The following is a 13,638-nucleotide window of genomic DNA, read 5'->3' on the forward strand; positions in this document are numbered from 1 at the left end:
ACTTTAAACTGACCACGTGTCAGGTGAGAGCTATACCACTGAGCTATATGTCTGTCTCACCCTCTTAACACTTGGTGGTAACTTTAAACTGACCACGTGTCAGGTGAGAGCTATACCACTGAGCTATATGTCTGTCTCACCCTCTTAACACTTGGTGGTAACTTTAAACTGACCACGTGTCAGGTGAGAGCTATACCACTGAGCTATATGTCTGTCTCACCCTCTTAACACTTGGTGGTAACTTTAAACTGACCACGTGTCAGGTGAGAGCTATACCACTGAGCTATATGTCTGTCTCACCCTCTTAACACTTGGTGGTAACTTTAAACTGACCACGTGTCAGCTGAGAGCTATACCACTGAGCTATATGTCTGTCTCACCCTCTTAACACTTGGTGGTAACTTTAAACTGACCACGTGTCAGCTGAGAGCTATACCACTGAGCTATATGTCTGTCTCACCCTCTTAACACCACTGAGCTAATACCAAGATGGCAATTATATCACTGGAAATTTATTAATTTCAAACTATTCTGTCATACCACTGTTAAAGTAAGCATGACCTACCTCACACAGTAGAGTGCTTGCCTGAAATGATTTTGTTGTATAGAATCAAACTGGGCTAGCTACTGCAATTAAAAAAAATTAATAGATAACTTGTCAGAGTGTTCACCTCGCCCAGAGCTAACCCTGTTATAGTGTGTTAACAATGTACACATAACATTTCTATATACTCAGAGCAACTCCTACAGACATAAGTCAAAAAATAAAAAATCAATTTAAGTCCAATACTTGAGAAATACTACTACAAAAATCAATGCGCCCGACTGGCTATTTCATCTTCATAATGCAGCATGGACAGCGTAAGCACAACCAAGGCTCCTGTGACAAAGACATCAATTCCCCGTGTAGACAGTAACCGATCATGAATGTCAGTTGGAGGAAAAATATGTTTGCTTTCTCATTATTAGCTAACATCATGATTAGCTTAATATGTTTCTAGCTCAGTGTGCTGACATGATTATTATGGACAATTTAGTCCATCAGATGGTGCTAACAAGTATCTGGCCACACATGGATACTGTAATGTTACATGAACACTGGACAGCTGACATAACACAGCTGCAGCTTTGGCTGTATGTTGTATGTACCATGTTGGGTATATGAACTAAATGTAATATAATCTAGTATATCGTACTTTAAATACAATGCAGGGAACATATTGTTCAGTATTGTGTTGTATTGCTGTCTGCTATGCAAGTTTCATTGATCACAAGTCTACACAATTCTTAAAGAAAGAAAGAAATGTCTTATTTAACAACGTACTCAACACATTTTATTTATGGTTATATGGCGTCAGATATATGGTTAAGGACCACACAGATTTTGAGAGGAAACCCGCTGTCGCCACTACATGGGCTACTCTTTCCGATTAGCAGCAAGGAATCTTTTATTTGCACTTTCCACAGGCAGGATAGCACAAACCATGACCTTTGTTGAACCACTTATGGATCACTGGTTGGTGTAAGTGGTTTACACCTACCCAGTGAGCCTTGCGGAGCACTCACTCAGGGTTTGGAGTCGGTATCTGGATTAAAAATTCCATGCCTCGACTGGGATCCGAACCTAGTACCTACCAGCCTGTAGACCGATGGCCTAACCACGACGCCACCGTGGCCGGTCTCAATTCTTAAAGAGACATACCCTAGTTTTTAAACACTGTGGCATATTTATTACTATTAGAGCCATTTTTGATAACTGAAATCATACTTTACTTAGATTTTATTGTTTAGATAGTCCATTTCCGTACATTTGAGGTGTTTTTGGTCATCCTGGTGTTTTTAATATTACAAAATGCATTTTTAATATTTTTAAAAACACATGTGTGTCTGAGAGGTAACGATTATGGAGTCAAGTTTCAGTCTATTTTTAGAGGGTATTTCACCATTTCAAAGTCACTCATGTTTCACTCTATTGTAACTTTATCCAAATGTGTTACAGGTCTGTAGATTAAACAACCTTAGTGTTAATTTTCATGAGCTGAAACTTGGGTATGTCCCTTTAAATGTTAAACAGTAGACGAGTCATACAAAAGTGGGCACATTATTTGTTTTGGTTCATACATAAACTTCTCCTTGCATGCATGAACCAAAACAAAATAATGGCTGTCAATTCTTATATTTATACTTTGTTTTATACAGTATTTTACAAATAGGATGTATTTGAATATATTTGTTTGGCACTGAATCTATACTAATATAATGTGCAAGGCTTTTTTAACTGTTTCTCATCGCTTTAATTTCCTCTTTTGATTTGCTGTACTTCACAAAGATCATTTTGTGCTCAGGTCCAGTTGACTTCCAACACCATGCACAACCATCATGTTAAATATTGCTTACAAAGATGAATTCCACAAATACAATGACAATGAAAGCTGCCATCTTTGTCACTTAACACAGGAGTGGCTATATAATGATGGCTGGCTATATAATGATGGCTGGCTATATAATGATGGCTGGCTATATAATGATGGCTGGCTATCTGCAGGACGGTTGTATTTGGTATGCTAGCCACATCTCATCCAAACGTTATATAAAGCACCCATGGGTTACATCTAGTGTAATATAATTTAGTATTATAGGAATAAAAAGTACAATGCTAGAAATATTTTGTTCAGTATTGCATCTGACATCATACACATATTACACAATTCTAAATTGCTAAATAGTTGAGTATAGTTATACAAAAGTATGCACCTTGTTCTTTTGGTTCATACTGGCATGAACTGAAAAATAATGGTAGACAATTCTTATAATAAAATTTTATTACTTATTTTAGAAATGGATGTACAGCAGTTGAATATACTTCTGTAGCATTGAATATGTTTACAGTATTGTTTGAATTAATTTCATTGATACATGTGTTGCATCAGAATACAAAGATTCATTGATAAGTGTGATATTGGTATGTGGCCAATTAGTGAAGCTGCATCTTTTATTCATAGTCAGTTACATGTCCAATTAAAGTTCAAGCATGCTGTTCTGGGCCCACATTCAGCTTCCTTCATTGACTTTCCATGACAGGGAGTTAGTGGTTAGTGATCGAGAGAGGGGTCATGATGGTGGCCTATAGCTTAGACAGCTAGTCTATACCCACTGACTGTTACAACCTGCTCTGGGTGGAAGCCTTTAATAGCTAGGATTGTAAACCTCTCATTTCATTTTAACTTATTTTCGTGATTATATCCAATTAAGGTTCAAGCATACTGTCCTGGGCACACACCTCAGCTATCTGGGCTGTCTGTCCAGGACAGTGGGTTAGTTGTTAGTGGCTAGTGAGAGAGAAGAGAGTGTAGTGGTCTTACACCTACCCATTGAGTCGTTAAAACTCGGATTGGGTGGGAGCCGGTACCGGGCTGCGAACCCTGTACCTACCATTCTTATGTCTGATGGCTTAACCCATACGCCACCGAGGCCGGTGTAAACCTCTCAGCCTTTAAAAGTCTGACAGCTTAATTACTGTACATACACAACTAAGACTGGTATGTCAAAGGCTGTGGTATGTGCTGTCCTCTGTGGGAAACTACATATAAAATATTCTTTGCTGTTAATGAATATTATAGCAGGTTACTGCCAGACTTCATTATAATTTCCAAAATTACCAAGTGTTTGATATCCATTAATAGCCGATGATTAATAAATCAATGTGCTGTAATGGTGACATGAAACAAATAAACTTTAACTTTACTACAACCTTTGAGTTGATGCACCAAGGCTGTGTATTACATGTACACAAGCATACATGTATGAAGAGTACACAAGCATGTAAGAGTATTGAAGCAGACAAATTGCCAATTGCCAACAGTATCAAGATGGAGGGGAAATCGACAAAATGCCAATTATATTATTTCTGCTAATGAATAACAATGGAGAACCATTACAAAAATGCATGAGTGAGACAGTCGAAAGCCATACATGGTCTTAAGCTTTCTGTAATAGTAACAATATGGATTGGGATGCAATTCAGTAAAGGACTAACCAGCTGGCGTATAATAGGTTGCAGGATCGATACTCCTAACTGACCTGTTAGATAATGCCAGCTAGCTAGGCCTTACAAACAGTGCCATGCCACATGCCTCAGTCCTTGAAATTCAGATCATTTTGTGACAACAATTTTGTACAAATAATAAAAACTAGATGTAAATACCTGGTGATAAAAATGAAATTGCAGATAAATTTTGCAATAGCTTTTCGACATACATGTAGCATTGCTGTTGCCCTTGTAAATTCCATGGGTATTAAGGGGCATAGTGTCGTCTGGACATGGGGTGGGTTGGTGTTCATATGAACTTAGTGTACCCTATAGTCCCTACATCATCCCTAGACACCTATATGTACGTGAATTTAGCCTAATACTGCACTGTAACAAAAATGGTTTGAGCCCCAAGAGAGTCAGTGTTTCTGCCAGAAAGAAATTTTTGAATATGGCACTATAAAATTGAATGCAACCACAGTGAACAGGGTTTATTGAGGGCCTCCAACAGAAAGAAAATGGGCTAGGTTTAGGGTTAAGAAAATCATATGGTAATGTAGTAATGATAAGAGTAATTAATTTTGTCATAAGGTTAAACTAAAAAGAAAATGTGTAAAATAATTTGGGTATGGTGTCATACCCATTTTACCCTCTGGCAGAAACCCTGAGAGTGGGTTTGTCTGAACCGTGGTTTGTTTTTACATGAAATGTTTTGAGGTCAGCATATTCATACTCAATTTGGGTATAATTATTTTGGGCTTTTGTATGTTTGGCACCACACTTATCGGCTTGGCTTCAGTGCAATCTAAAAACTTGAGTGGGTTAATGTTAACTTGCTTGTTACTGGTCAGTGAGAGAGAAGTCTTACACCTTCTAAGGGAGTCACAATATACACATGCACTGACCTAAATTCTCATAAGTTAACCACTATAAAAAATGAGTTTGTTTTGTTTAATAACATCACTAGAGCACATTGATGTATAAATGATTGTCTATTGGGTGTCAAACATTTAGGGCCGAATTTACAATGCTTGTTTTAGACTAACACGCTTGTAACTACATACATTTACAATGCTTGTTTTAGACTAACACGCTTGTAACTACATACATTTACAAAGCTTGTTTTAGACTTACACGCGTGTAACTACATACATTTACAAAGCTTGTTTTAGACTAACACGCTTGTAACTACATACATTTACAATGCTTGTTTTAGACTAACACGCTTGTAACTACATACATTTACAAAGCTTGTTTTAGACTTACACGCGTGTATCTACATACATTTACAATGCTTGTTTTAGACTAACACGCTTGTAACTACATACATTTACAATGCTTGTTTTAGACTAACACGCTTGTAACTACATACATTTACAAAGCTTGTTTTAGACTTACACGCGTGTAACTACATACATTTACAAAGCTTGTTTTAGACTTACACGCGTGTAACTACATACATTTACAAAGCTTGTTTTAGACTTACACGCGTGTATCTACATACATTTACAAAGCTTGTTTTAGACTTACACGCGTGTAACTACATACATTTACAAAGCTTGTTTTAGACTTACACGCGTGTATCTACATACATTTACAAAGCTTGTTTTAGACTTACACGAGTGTAACTACATACATTTACAAAGCTTGTTTTAGACTTACACGAGTGTAACTACATACATTTACAAAGCTTAAACACCTGCGTTTAAGAAAAACAGGCTTCGTAAATTTGGCCTTTAATAATTTTGACATATTGTAGTCTTAGAGAGAAAACCTGCTACATTTTCCCATAAGTACATGGGATCTTTTATATATGCACCATCCCACAGACAGGATAACACATACCACAGCCTTTAATATACCAGTCGTGGTACACTGACTGGAATGAGAAATAGCTCAGTGAACCCACTGACTGGGATCGATCCCAGACCGACCGAGCACTTTACCACTGGGCTACGTCCCACTCCTCTCTTTTGCATGTGCAGGAGACATTTCCAATGGACCCACTGACTGGGATCGATCCCAGACCGACCGAGCACTTTACCACTGGGCTACGTCCCACTCCTCTCTTTTGCATGTGCAGGAGACATTTCCAATGGACCCACTGACTGGGATCGATCCCAGACCGACCGAGCACTTTACCACTGGGCTACGTCCCACTCCTCTCTTTTGCATGTGCAGGAGACATTTCCAATGGACCCACTGACTGGGATCGATCCCAGACCGACCGAGCACATTACCACTGGGCTACGTCCCACTCCTCTCTTTTGCATGTGCAGGAGACATTTCCAATGGATCCACTGATAAGGACTGATCCGAGACCAATCGTTTAACCACTGGGCTATGTCTCACACCCCCATAATAAACACGTACCAGACCCATTGTTAATTAAAAATACTAAACTATCTGCTATGATGTACCTATCCAGTGAATTTTAACCATACTGTAGTTCACTTACATATGAATTAAGACACCCTAGACCACAGCAAATGAACTGATACAACATTCAAGTACATGTATGTATAATGTTCACCAACCATCAAGACTCAGTTTTTGTCAAATTTTACCAGAATCACAGGGCTTGAATTAAACAGTGGTGTGGCCAAACTGGCCTTATTTTACATGTTAGTATATATGTGCTCACCCTTTTACTCACCTACAGGTGTGATATTATTGAAATAAATTGGCATTCAAAAACAGTTAGACATTAAAATGGCACAATTAAGCACATCAGCGATGTCATCTAACACTAACATCTATGGGAGGTACATGATTGACAGCTCAGCTCTTCACAATATCATCAGTATATAAGTAGTTTCAGCCAGGCAACAATTCTGTGTCCAGGATGCATGTTGGGATCACGTGAGATGAACAAGCCAGTGTGAGGATCATTATTCTGGTGATTCAGGTATGATGACATCCATTCATGGCGACTACAACACTAAGAAATAATGCCAATGGGACCAGTATTTCTATGCAGACTTTGCATCCCCAGCAATGTTTGTTAGTCAACATGATATCCAATGGATATGGGCAGACGAGGGACCTGTCTTTAATTCACTGTCAAGCCCAGTTATTTTACTGATAATCATGCTTTGATGCCAGTTTGTGGAGAAAGCACTAAGCACTACAATTAACAATGCTTGCACTGATGAACATGCATGACTGTTATGATAGTGGGTCAATGATGGTCTGGGAAGGGATCAGCTAGGTTGGTCAAACTGACCACCATGTCATGCTTGAAGGAACAATGACAGATACTTACATAATTATGACATATACATGAAATACTGGATCCATACATTAAATTTGACCATACAAAATGTTAGTTTGTTTTGTTTAATGACACCACTGGAACACATTAATTTATTAATCATGGCTATTGGATGTCAAACATTTGATAATTCTGACATATAGCCGTTGCAAGGAAAATTGCTACATTTTTCCATTAGTAGCAATGGATGTTTTATATATGCACCATCCCATAGACAGGACGACACATACCATGGCCTTTGATATACCTGTCGTGATGCACTGGCTGGAACAAGAAATAACCCTTTGTGACAGATTTTCACCCTCTCAAAATGGATGGTTTGTTACAATTTTCCAGTCATTACCTGTTTACCTGTTGCACATTTGTATTATCTGGTTATCTGGAATGCATGATCTTTAACAAACTTTGAGGAGTATACATGAATACATGTACATATGTATACATGTATGCATTTTTCCCATAGACAAGACAGTGCATACATATATGTACATAAATGTAGCCCTGATATCCATTCCACCCAAGCTACAAAAAAGATGCATGGTCATTCCTCAGTCAACATCTTCTGTCTATGACATTCATTTTCCATTATATCATAGAAAATTACATGTAAGAGAGCCGAATGCAACAATCCATTACCAATCACAGTGCTGCCCACGAGATTATAATTATATTCAGTGGCTAAGATCTGCAACAAGCATTGGCCTCTGATTTCAGGAAATGTTGGGTGATGGACACAAGCTACCATAACATTTAGGTGCTTATTTATTTGTCCAGCAGAGTTTAGAATTCTCAAGATTTCCTCGAGCCATGGAGCTTGAGTTTGCGGATAATATTTCTCCGGCACAAGGTGGCCCCTGACAAACTGCCAGTGAAAGTGATCACTGCTCAATGGTCTGCCGTGTTAGGAGAAAATCAACGGTGATGAGAAACGTGTCGGTGAATCCATCTGCAGATCTTCTAGACATATTGATTTATGTGTTAATACCGCAGAGCTCAAACTTGCATGCCAAAATCAGTTACAAATCGCAGATGACAAACTTCTTAATATATGAATGTCACACTTTTTTTATCCTTCGATTAGGCACTATGCTAATTCATATATATAATATGCAAATGAGTGTGTGCATGCAAGCATTGTATGAATTCAAGCATATGACACAGTGTGCAATGGGAAAAAGTAACTGTTAATAAAACTGCCATCATATTGCATGTATGTCCATTTCTTTTTAATGAAAAAGATAAATTTCTGATGCCAAAGGTCCACTTCAGGGATTCTGTCAGAGGGTAAGAAGGGTAAAATTACTTACCCTAAAATCTAGAAAATTAATGGATCCATACATTAAAAACAAAATTCAATAGATTATTATAAAACTGCTGTTTAAAATTTGTCAAAGTACATAAAATGCAGTGGAGGATTTAAAAACATTTCAAACGCACAACCACATACATTTAGTATTAGAAATAGCACTTTTGATCTGTTTTGTTTTTATTAGGTACGATCAAATTATTTTCTAGCAGAAAGGCTGCATTTCATTCTAAAAGTACATGCTCCCGCACATGCACTCCCTGACCACCACCACCTCTCTGAAAGATATATATAATTAGGCATACATATACAAGTGATGGTACACAAACAAAATAATTATTCTCACAATTTTCAGGGGCCTGTAAATTTATACTAATTAAGCACAGAAGTAGGCTACATACAGGTGCATGTACAGTATGTCAGCGTTCAAGATTAAATATTTTGGGCAGTATCCCAGTTGGATACTAACATTTCAAAATCTGCTATCCCACCTGAAAATTTAGTATCCCACTTAAATGAAATTCATAAATAACATCGTAACAAACTTGGATGACACTGTTACTTAACTTCACCAGTAAATGACGACTTTCATTGTTTCAGCGAAAAACAAAAAAGCAGGATTAAAAAAAACCACAACCATTATATGATATCCCGGTGGGATACTAGGTTATTGAAGTCTGGTATCCAAAATTAAAATCTGGTATCCCCGGGATATCGGGATATTGTTAATCTCGAACACTGCTAAGTTAAAAGACTCATTTATGTATGACATCCCAGTACTGTTTGATGTACTTACAGACAAATTTGTATGTGTCTGTTTTACCTAGTAAACCAGTGTTTCTGCCAGAAATGGATTTTTGGGTATGGCACTATGGAAATGAATATTTACAATGTGTGTGCTGAATGCAACCACAGTCGACAGAAAGAAAAGGGTTAGGGTTAAGAAAATCATACAGTAATGATAAGAGTTATTAATTTTGTGAAAAGTTAACTTAAAAAAAATCTGCAAAACAATTTGGGTATGGCGCTATACCCGTTTTACCTTCTGGCAAAAATCCTGTAAACACTGATGTACACATATGTATAAATGAGTAACTTACTTGACTTGTCTCTAGCTGAAAGTTGACGTTGTAACTTGCACTGTTCTTGCTGCAACTCCTGAGACAGAGTTGTGAACTTCTTTAACAACTGCTGAAGCTCCGAACTGCTGCTAGCTGGAATATGGGGAATAGAATACACAGGACCATCATCATCACTTATTGCTCCAGCGTATGTCTCATAATCAGAAGCAAATCCTCTAGTATCTACTGGGCGGGAGTGGGTATAAATAATTTCCGAATCAGAATTATAGCACTCTGGAGAACGACTCCGAAGCAACCTGTTGTACCTAGATTTGGAATGTAGAAGATCTCGTAACCTTTCTTGAGCTTTACGATCATCATGGTATCCTCTGTAAGACACATAGTCTCTGTAAGACTGGGCAGATGCATATGGAGATTCAGAGCTGCTGCTGTATATTCCCTGACTTTCATCCGACAAATGGCCACTCGACCGCAAAAGTGGAATATTGGGAGAAATTGTTGCAGACTTTGAAGGAGACTTTGGTGTTGATTTCCTGCTAAGTCCTTCAGGAAGAAGGTATTTTAGATAATCTCTGTCACCAGTAAAACTGTACTGACTTAACATGGTTGAAGATGGGCTAAGGTAGGAACCTGGACTTTCTAATATATCACTGTCTTGAATACCTGCACTTGCATATGGACGATCTCTTGGTCCTGAATCTCCACTGCCATGACTACCATGACTACCACGGCTTCCATGACTACGGGGTAAAGAACCATCACTGGAATTACCACTATCCATAGATTCGTCAACCAAGAGTCTGGCTTCTGCTCTCTGAGGGGAAATAAAAATACTGGCGTAACGTGATGAGGTAGGCTTTTCATGGCAAGTTTCCTTTTTAGAAATATAGTCAGATGGATGAAAGGGATGATGAGCATATGATTGAAAGGCATCAGGGCATTTCTCAGTTAGTTCCAGCTGAGAAGCGGATGATGATCGGCCCTTCTTGAGAACAACAATTGGTGTTTCATCTCTCTCAGTCAGTGCTAAGGATGGACATGATTTATTTTTATTGCAATTTCTTGTAGTCCTAATAGTTAAAACTAACTTCTTTGGAATTGACATGAGTATAACAACGTCATCAAGTGACATTTTACTAACCTTGACATTATTTACAGTCAATATTTCATCCCCGACGTGCAGCAAGCCATTACTTTCTGCAACAGTTCCCATCTGAATTCTTGAAATGAACACGCCATCTTGTCTGTCAAAGCCATTTCCTTCTCTAATATAAAAGCCCAATGTCTGGCCAGGTCTTTTAATTATCTCCACTGTCTGAACAACAAACGAATCGTCCTCGACTTCCATACTTTTTATTCCCATCTCAAAAGCTCCATTGGAAGGCTTCGATTTAGCACCGTTATTTTCAGATTTTTTAGCTTTTGACACTGTTGGTTGTTGGTTAGTTACAGTACCTGAATGTCGCTGAGGAACTTGAGTATGTGGTATATTTCTGTCTTCAGCCGACTCTACTCGTTGTCGGCTGCTCGTCTTGGCGTCTTGAGTTAGGCCGACATGTCGCACGTTCTCGATGCTGAGTCTTTTTTCTTGTGGCGATTTATACCTGTCAGGACTTTGTGCCATCGACTCCTCGGGTTCCTCCTAAAAGCAACAAGACAGAAAAATCAGCATGACAGTGTCGTGTAGAAATATCTCGAATTAATTTTTACGCACAAACCCTTTCTCGATCAATATCCACCATCGCTGTAAGGTCAGGGGTCAATCAATATATACTGTACTCACTGACAAGAGACTTCTGTCAGGAAGATAACTCTATACAACTGTATAATTGTGTATTGCAAAGTCGTGATACAGCCAGAGACCATAAATATAATAATAAGACGGATTATAAGAATATCATGTTGTTACCAGTCAAAGACAATCGACATTTCTTTTCAAATAGACTCTTCATCATACTGTAACGTTAGCACGAGATGGTGCCCAAACAAAACTAACGCTACGTCAACGGCCTGTGGGCAATGTAGCCTAATAAGCAAATAATAGATGGTCAGACAGAAAATAGTCCAACTTAAATGAGATAATATAGCCTTTTATCGATTACAAGGAATGCATTCGGGGGAAGAAAAAAATGCACATATATATGAATATTATTTACTTTCATTAATAAATTAGTTGGTAAGTAAACTATTAATTATTTAGGTCCCAATGATTAAAAATTATTTTAAAAAACTATAAAAAAAAACCAAACCCAAAACAACCTCCCGTTATTCTATGCATTTGGTGAAAAATGGCCTGAATAAAAATTATTTTGCGTTTAAAAATGTATAAATAAAATTTATAAAACTTATACAAAAATTATTAAAAACAAATAAACAGACACCCCCATCCCCCATTAATTATTATTTTTATTTATTGACCTAAAATAAACAATTTTGAGACCTCTATGTTTTAGGAACCATAGTCCTACCCGGACTTTCATACCTGGTTTATTTTTAAGTAGTGTTTTTCCTAGGACTTCCTACAGGACATAAATTCCGTTTACATCAGCCAACTCTGGAGTCTTAAAGAGTCTTAAAGTCTCTCCCAGCATTTTACAAAAATACAATATAAATTTATAGTCAGCATAACGTGTGTGTGTGTATGTGTGTGTGTGCGTGTGCGTGTGTGTGTGTGTGTGTGTGTGTGTGTGTGTGTAGATATAGATATAGATAGATATATGAGGCGGGATTAGCGATCGATTCGGGATCGATCCCCGTCGGTGGGCCCATTGGGTTATTTCTCGTTCCAGCCAGTGCACCACGACTGGAATATCATAGACCGTGATATGTATTTTCCTGTCTGTGGGATGGTGCATATAAAAGATCCCTTGCTGCTAATGGAAAAAATGTAGACTGTTTCCTCTCTAAGACAATATGTCCAATTTCCAAATGTTTGACATCCAATAGCCAATGATTAATAAATCAATGTGCCCTGGTGGTGTTGTTAAACAAAACAAACTAACTTTAAAGAGACAAAACCTAGTTTTTAAACACTAAGACATATTTTTCACCTAGACCCTAGTTTCAACCCGCAAAAATGGATACTAAGTTTGGTTAATTTACAAACCTGTAACAAATTTGGATACAACAGAGTGAAACAAGAGCCTGTGACGTTGAAATAACCTTAAAAATAGATTAAAACGTGACTCCATAATCGTTACTTCTCAGACGCACGTGCGTTTTTAAAAATATGAAAAATGCATTTTGTTGTATTAAAAACACCAGGATGACCAGAAACACTTCAGTTGTACTAAAATGGATAATCTAAACAATAAAATATAAGTAATGTTTGATTTCAGTGATCATAAAGGGCTCTAATAGTGAAACACATGCTGTAGTGTTTAAAAACTAGGGTCTGTCCCTTTAATATGTTCATGATATCTCCAGAACTGTAACATACATGGAGAGAAGGAAAGGAAAAGAATGAAGAAGAAAAAAGAAGAAAGATAAAGAAGGAGGAATAATGTGTTGACCTTTTTAATTAGTGTGACGTATAGCTGCCTCAAAGATGATAACTTGAGTTTCATAAGTAGGTACAATTTTTGTGTTATATAAAATATATTTTGAGCTAGACTAAAACAAACACCAAAACGATCAGAAACAGTCCGGATTTGCCGCACGGCACAACACCACCATTTGTCGTGTCGTTACTTTGTTTTCTTTCTTATAGTTATTTTCGTGCTTATATCCAATTAAGGTTGAAGTACGCTGTTCTGGGCACATACTTCAGCTATCTGGGCTGTCTGTCCATGACAGGGGGTTAGTGGTTTGCTGTTAGTGGATAGCGAGAGAGAAGTCGGTGTAGTAGTCTTACACCTACCCAATGAGTCATTAAAACTCGCTCAGGATAAGAACCGGTACCGGGCTGCGAACTCAACACCTACCAGCCGTATGTTCGATGGCTTAA

At 37.8% G+C, this 13,638-nt stretch overlaps 1 protein-coding gene across 1 annotated transcript in view; it reads right to left on the reverse strand.

Moving 5' to 3' along the window:
• LOC121375776 overlaps window positions 1-11,413 on the reverse strand; it is a 25,149-nt gene extending 13,736 nt beyond the window's left edge. The window contains exon 1 of the mRNA XM_041503405.1: window positions 9,711-11,413. Coding sequence (XP_041359339.1) covers window positions 9,711-11,316 — 1,606 coding nt within the window. The 5' untranslated portion in view covers window positions 11,317-11,413. The remainder of the gene's footprint in view (window positions 1-9,710) is intronic.
• Window positions 11,414-13,638: the final 2,225 nt, after the last annotated feature.

This window comes from Gigantopelta aegis, chromosome 6 (genome assembly GCF_016097555.1).
Source record: "Gigantopelta aegis isolate Gae_Host chromosome 6, Gae_host_genome, whole genome shotgun sequence".
NCBI classification, from domain to species: Eukaryota; Metazoa; Mollusca; class Gastropoda; order Neomphalida; family Peltospiridae; genus Gigantopelta; species Gigantopelta aegis.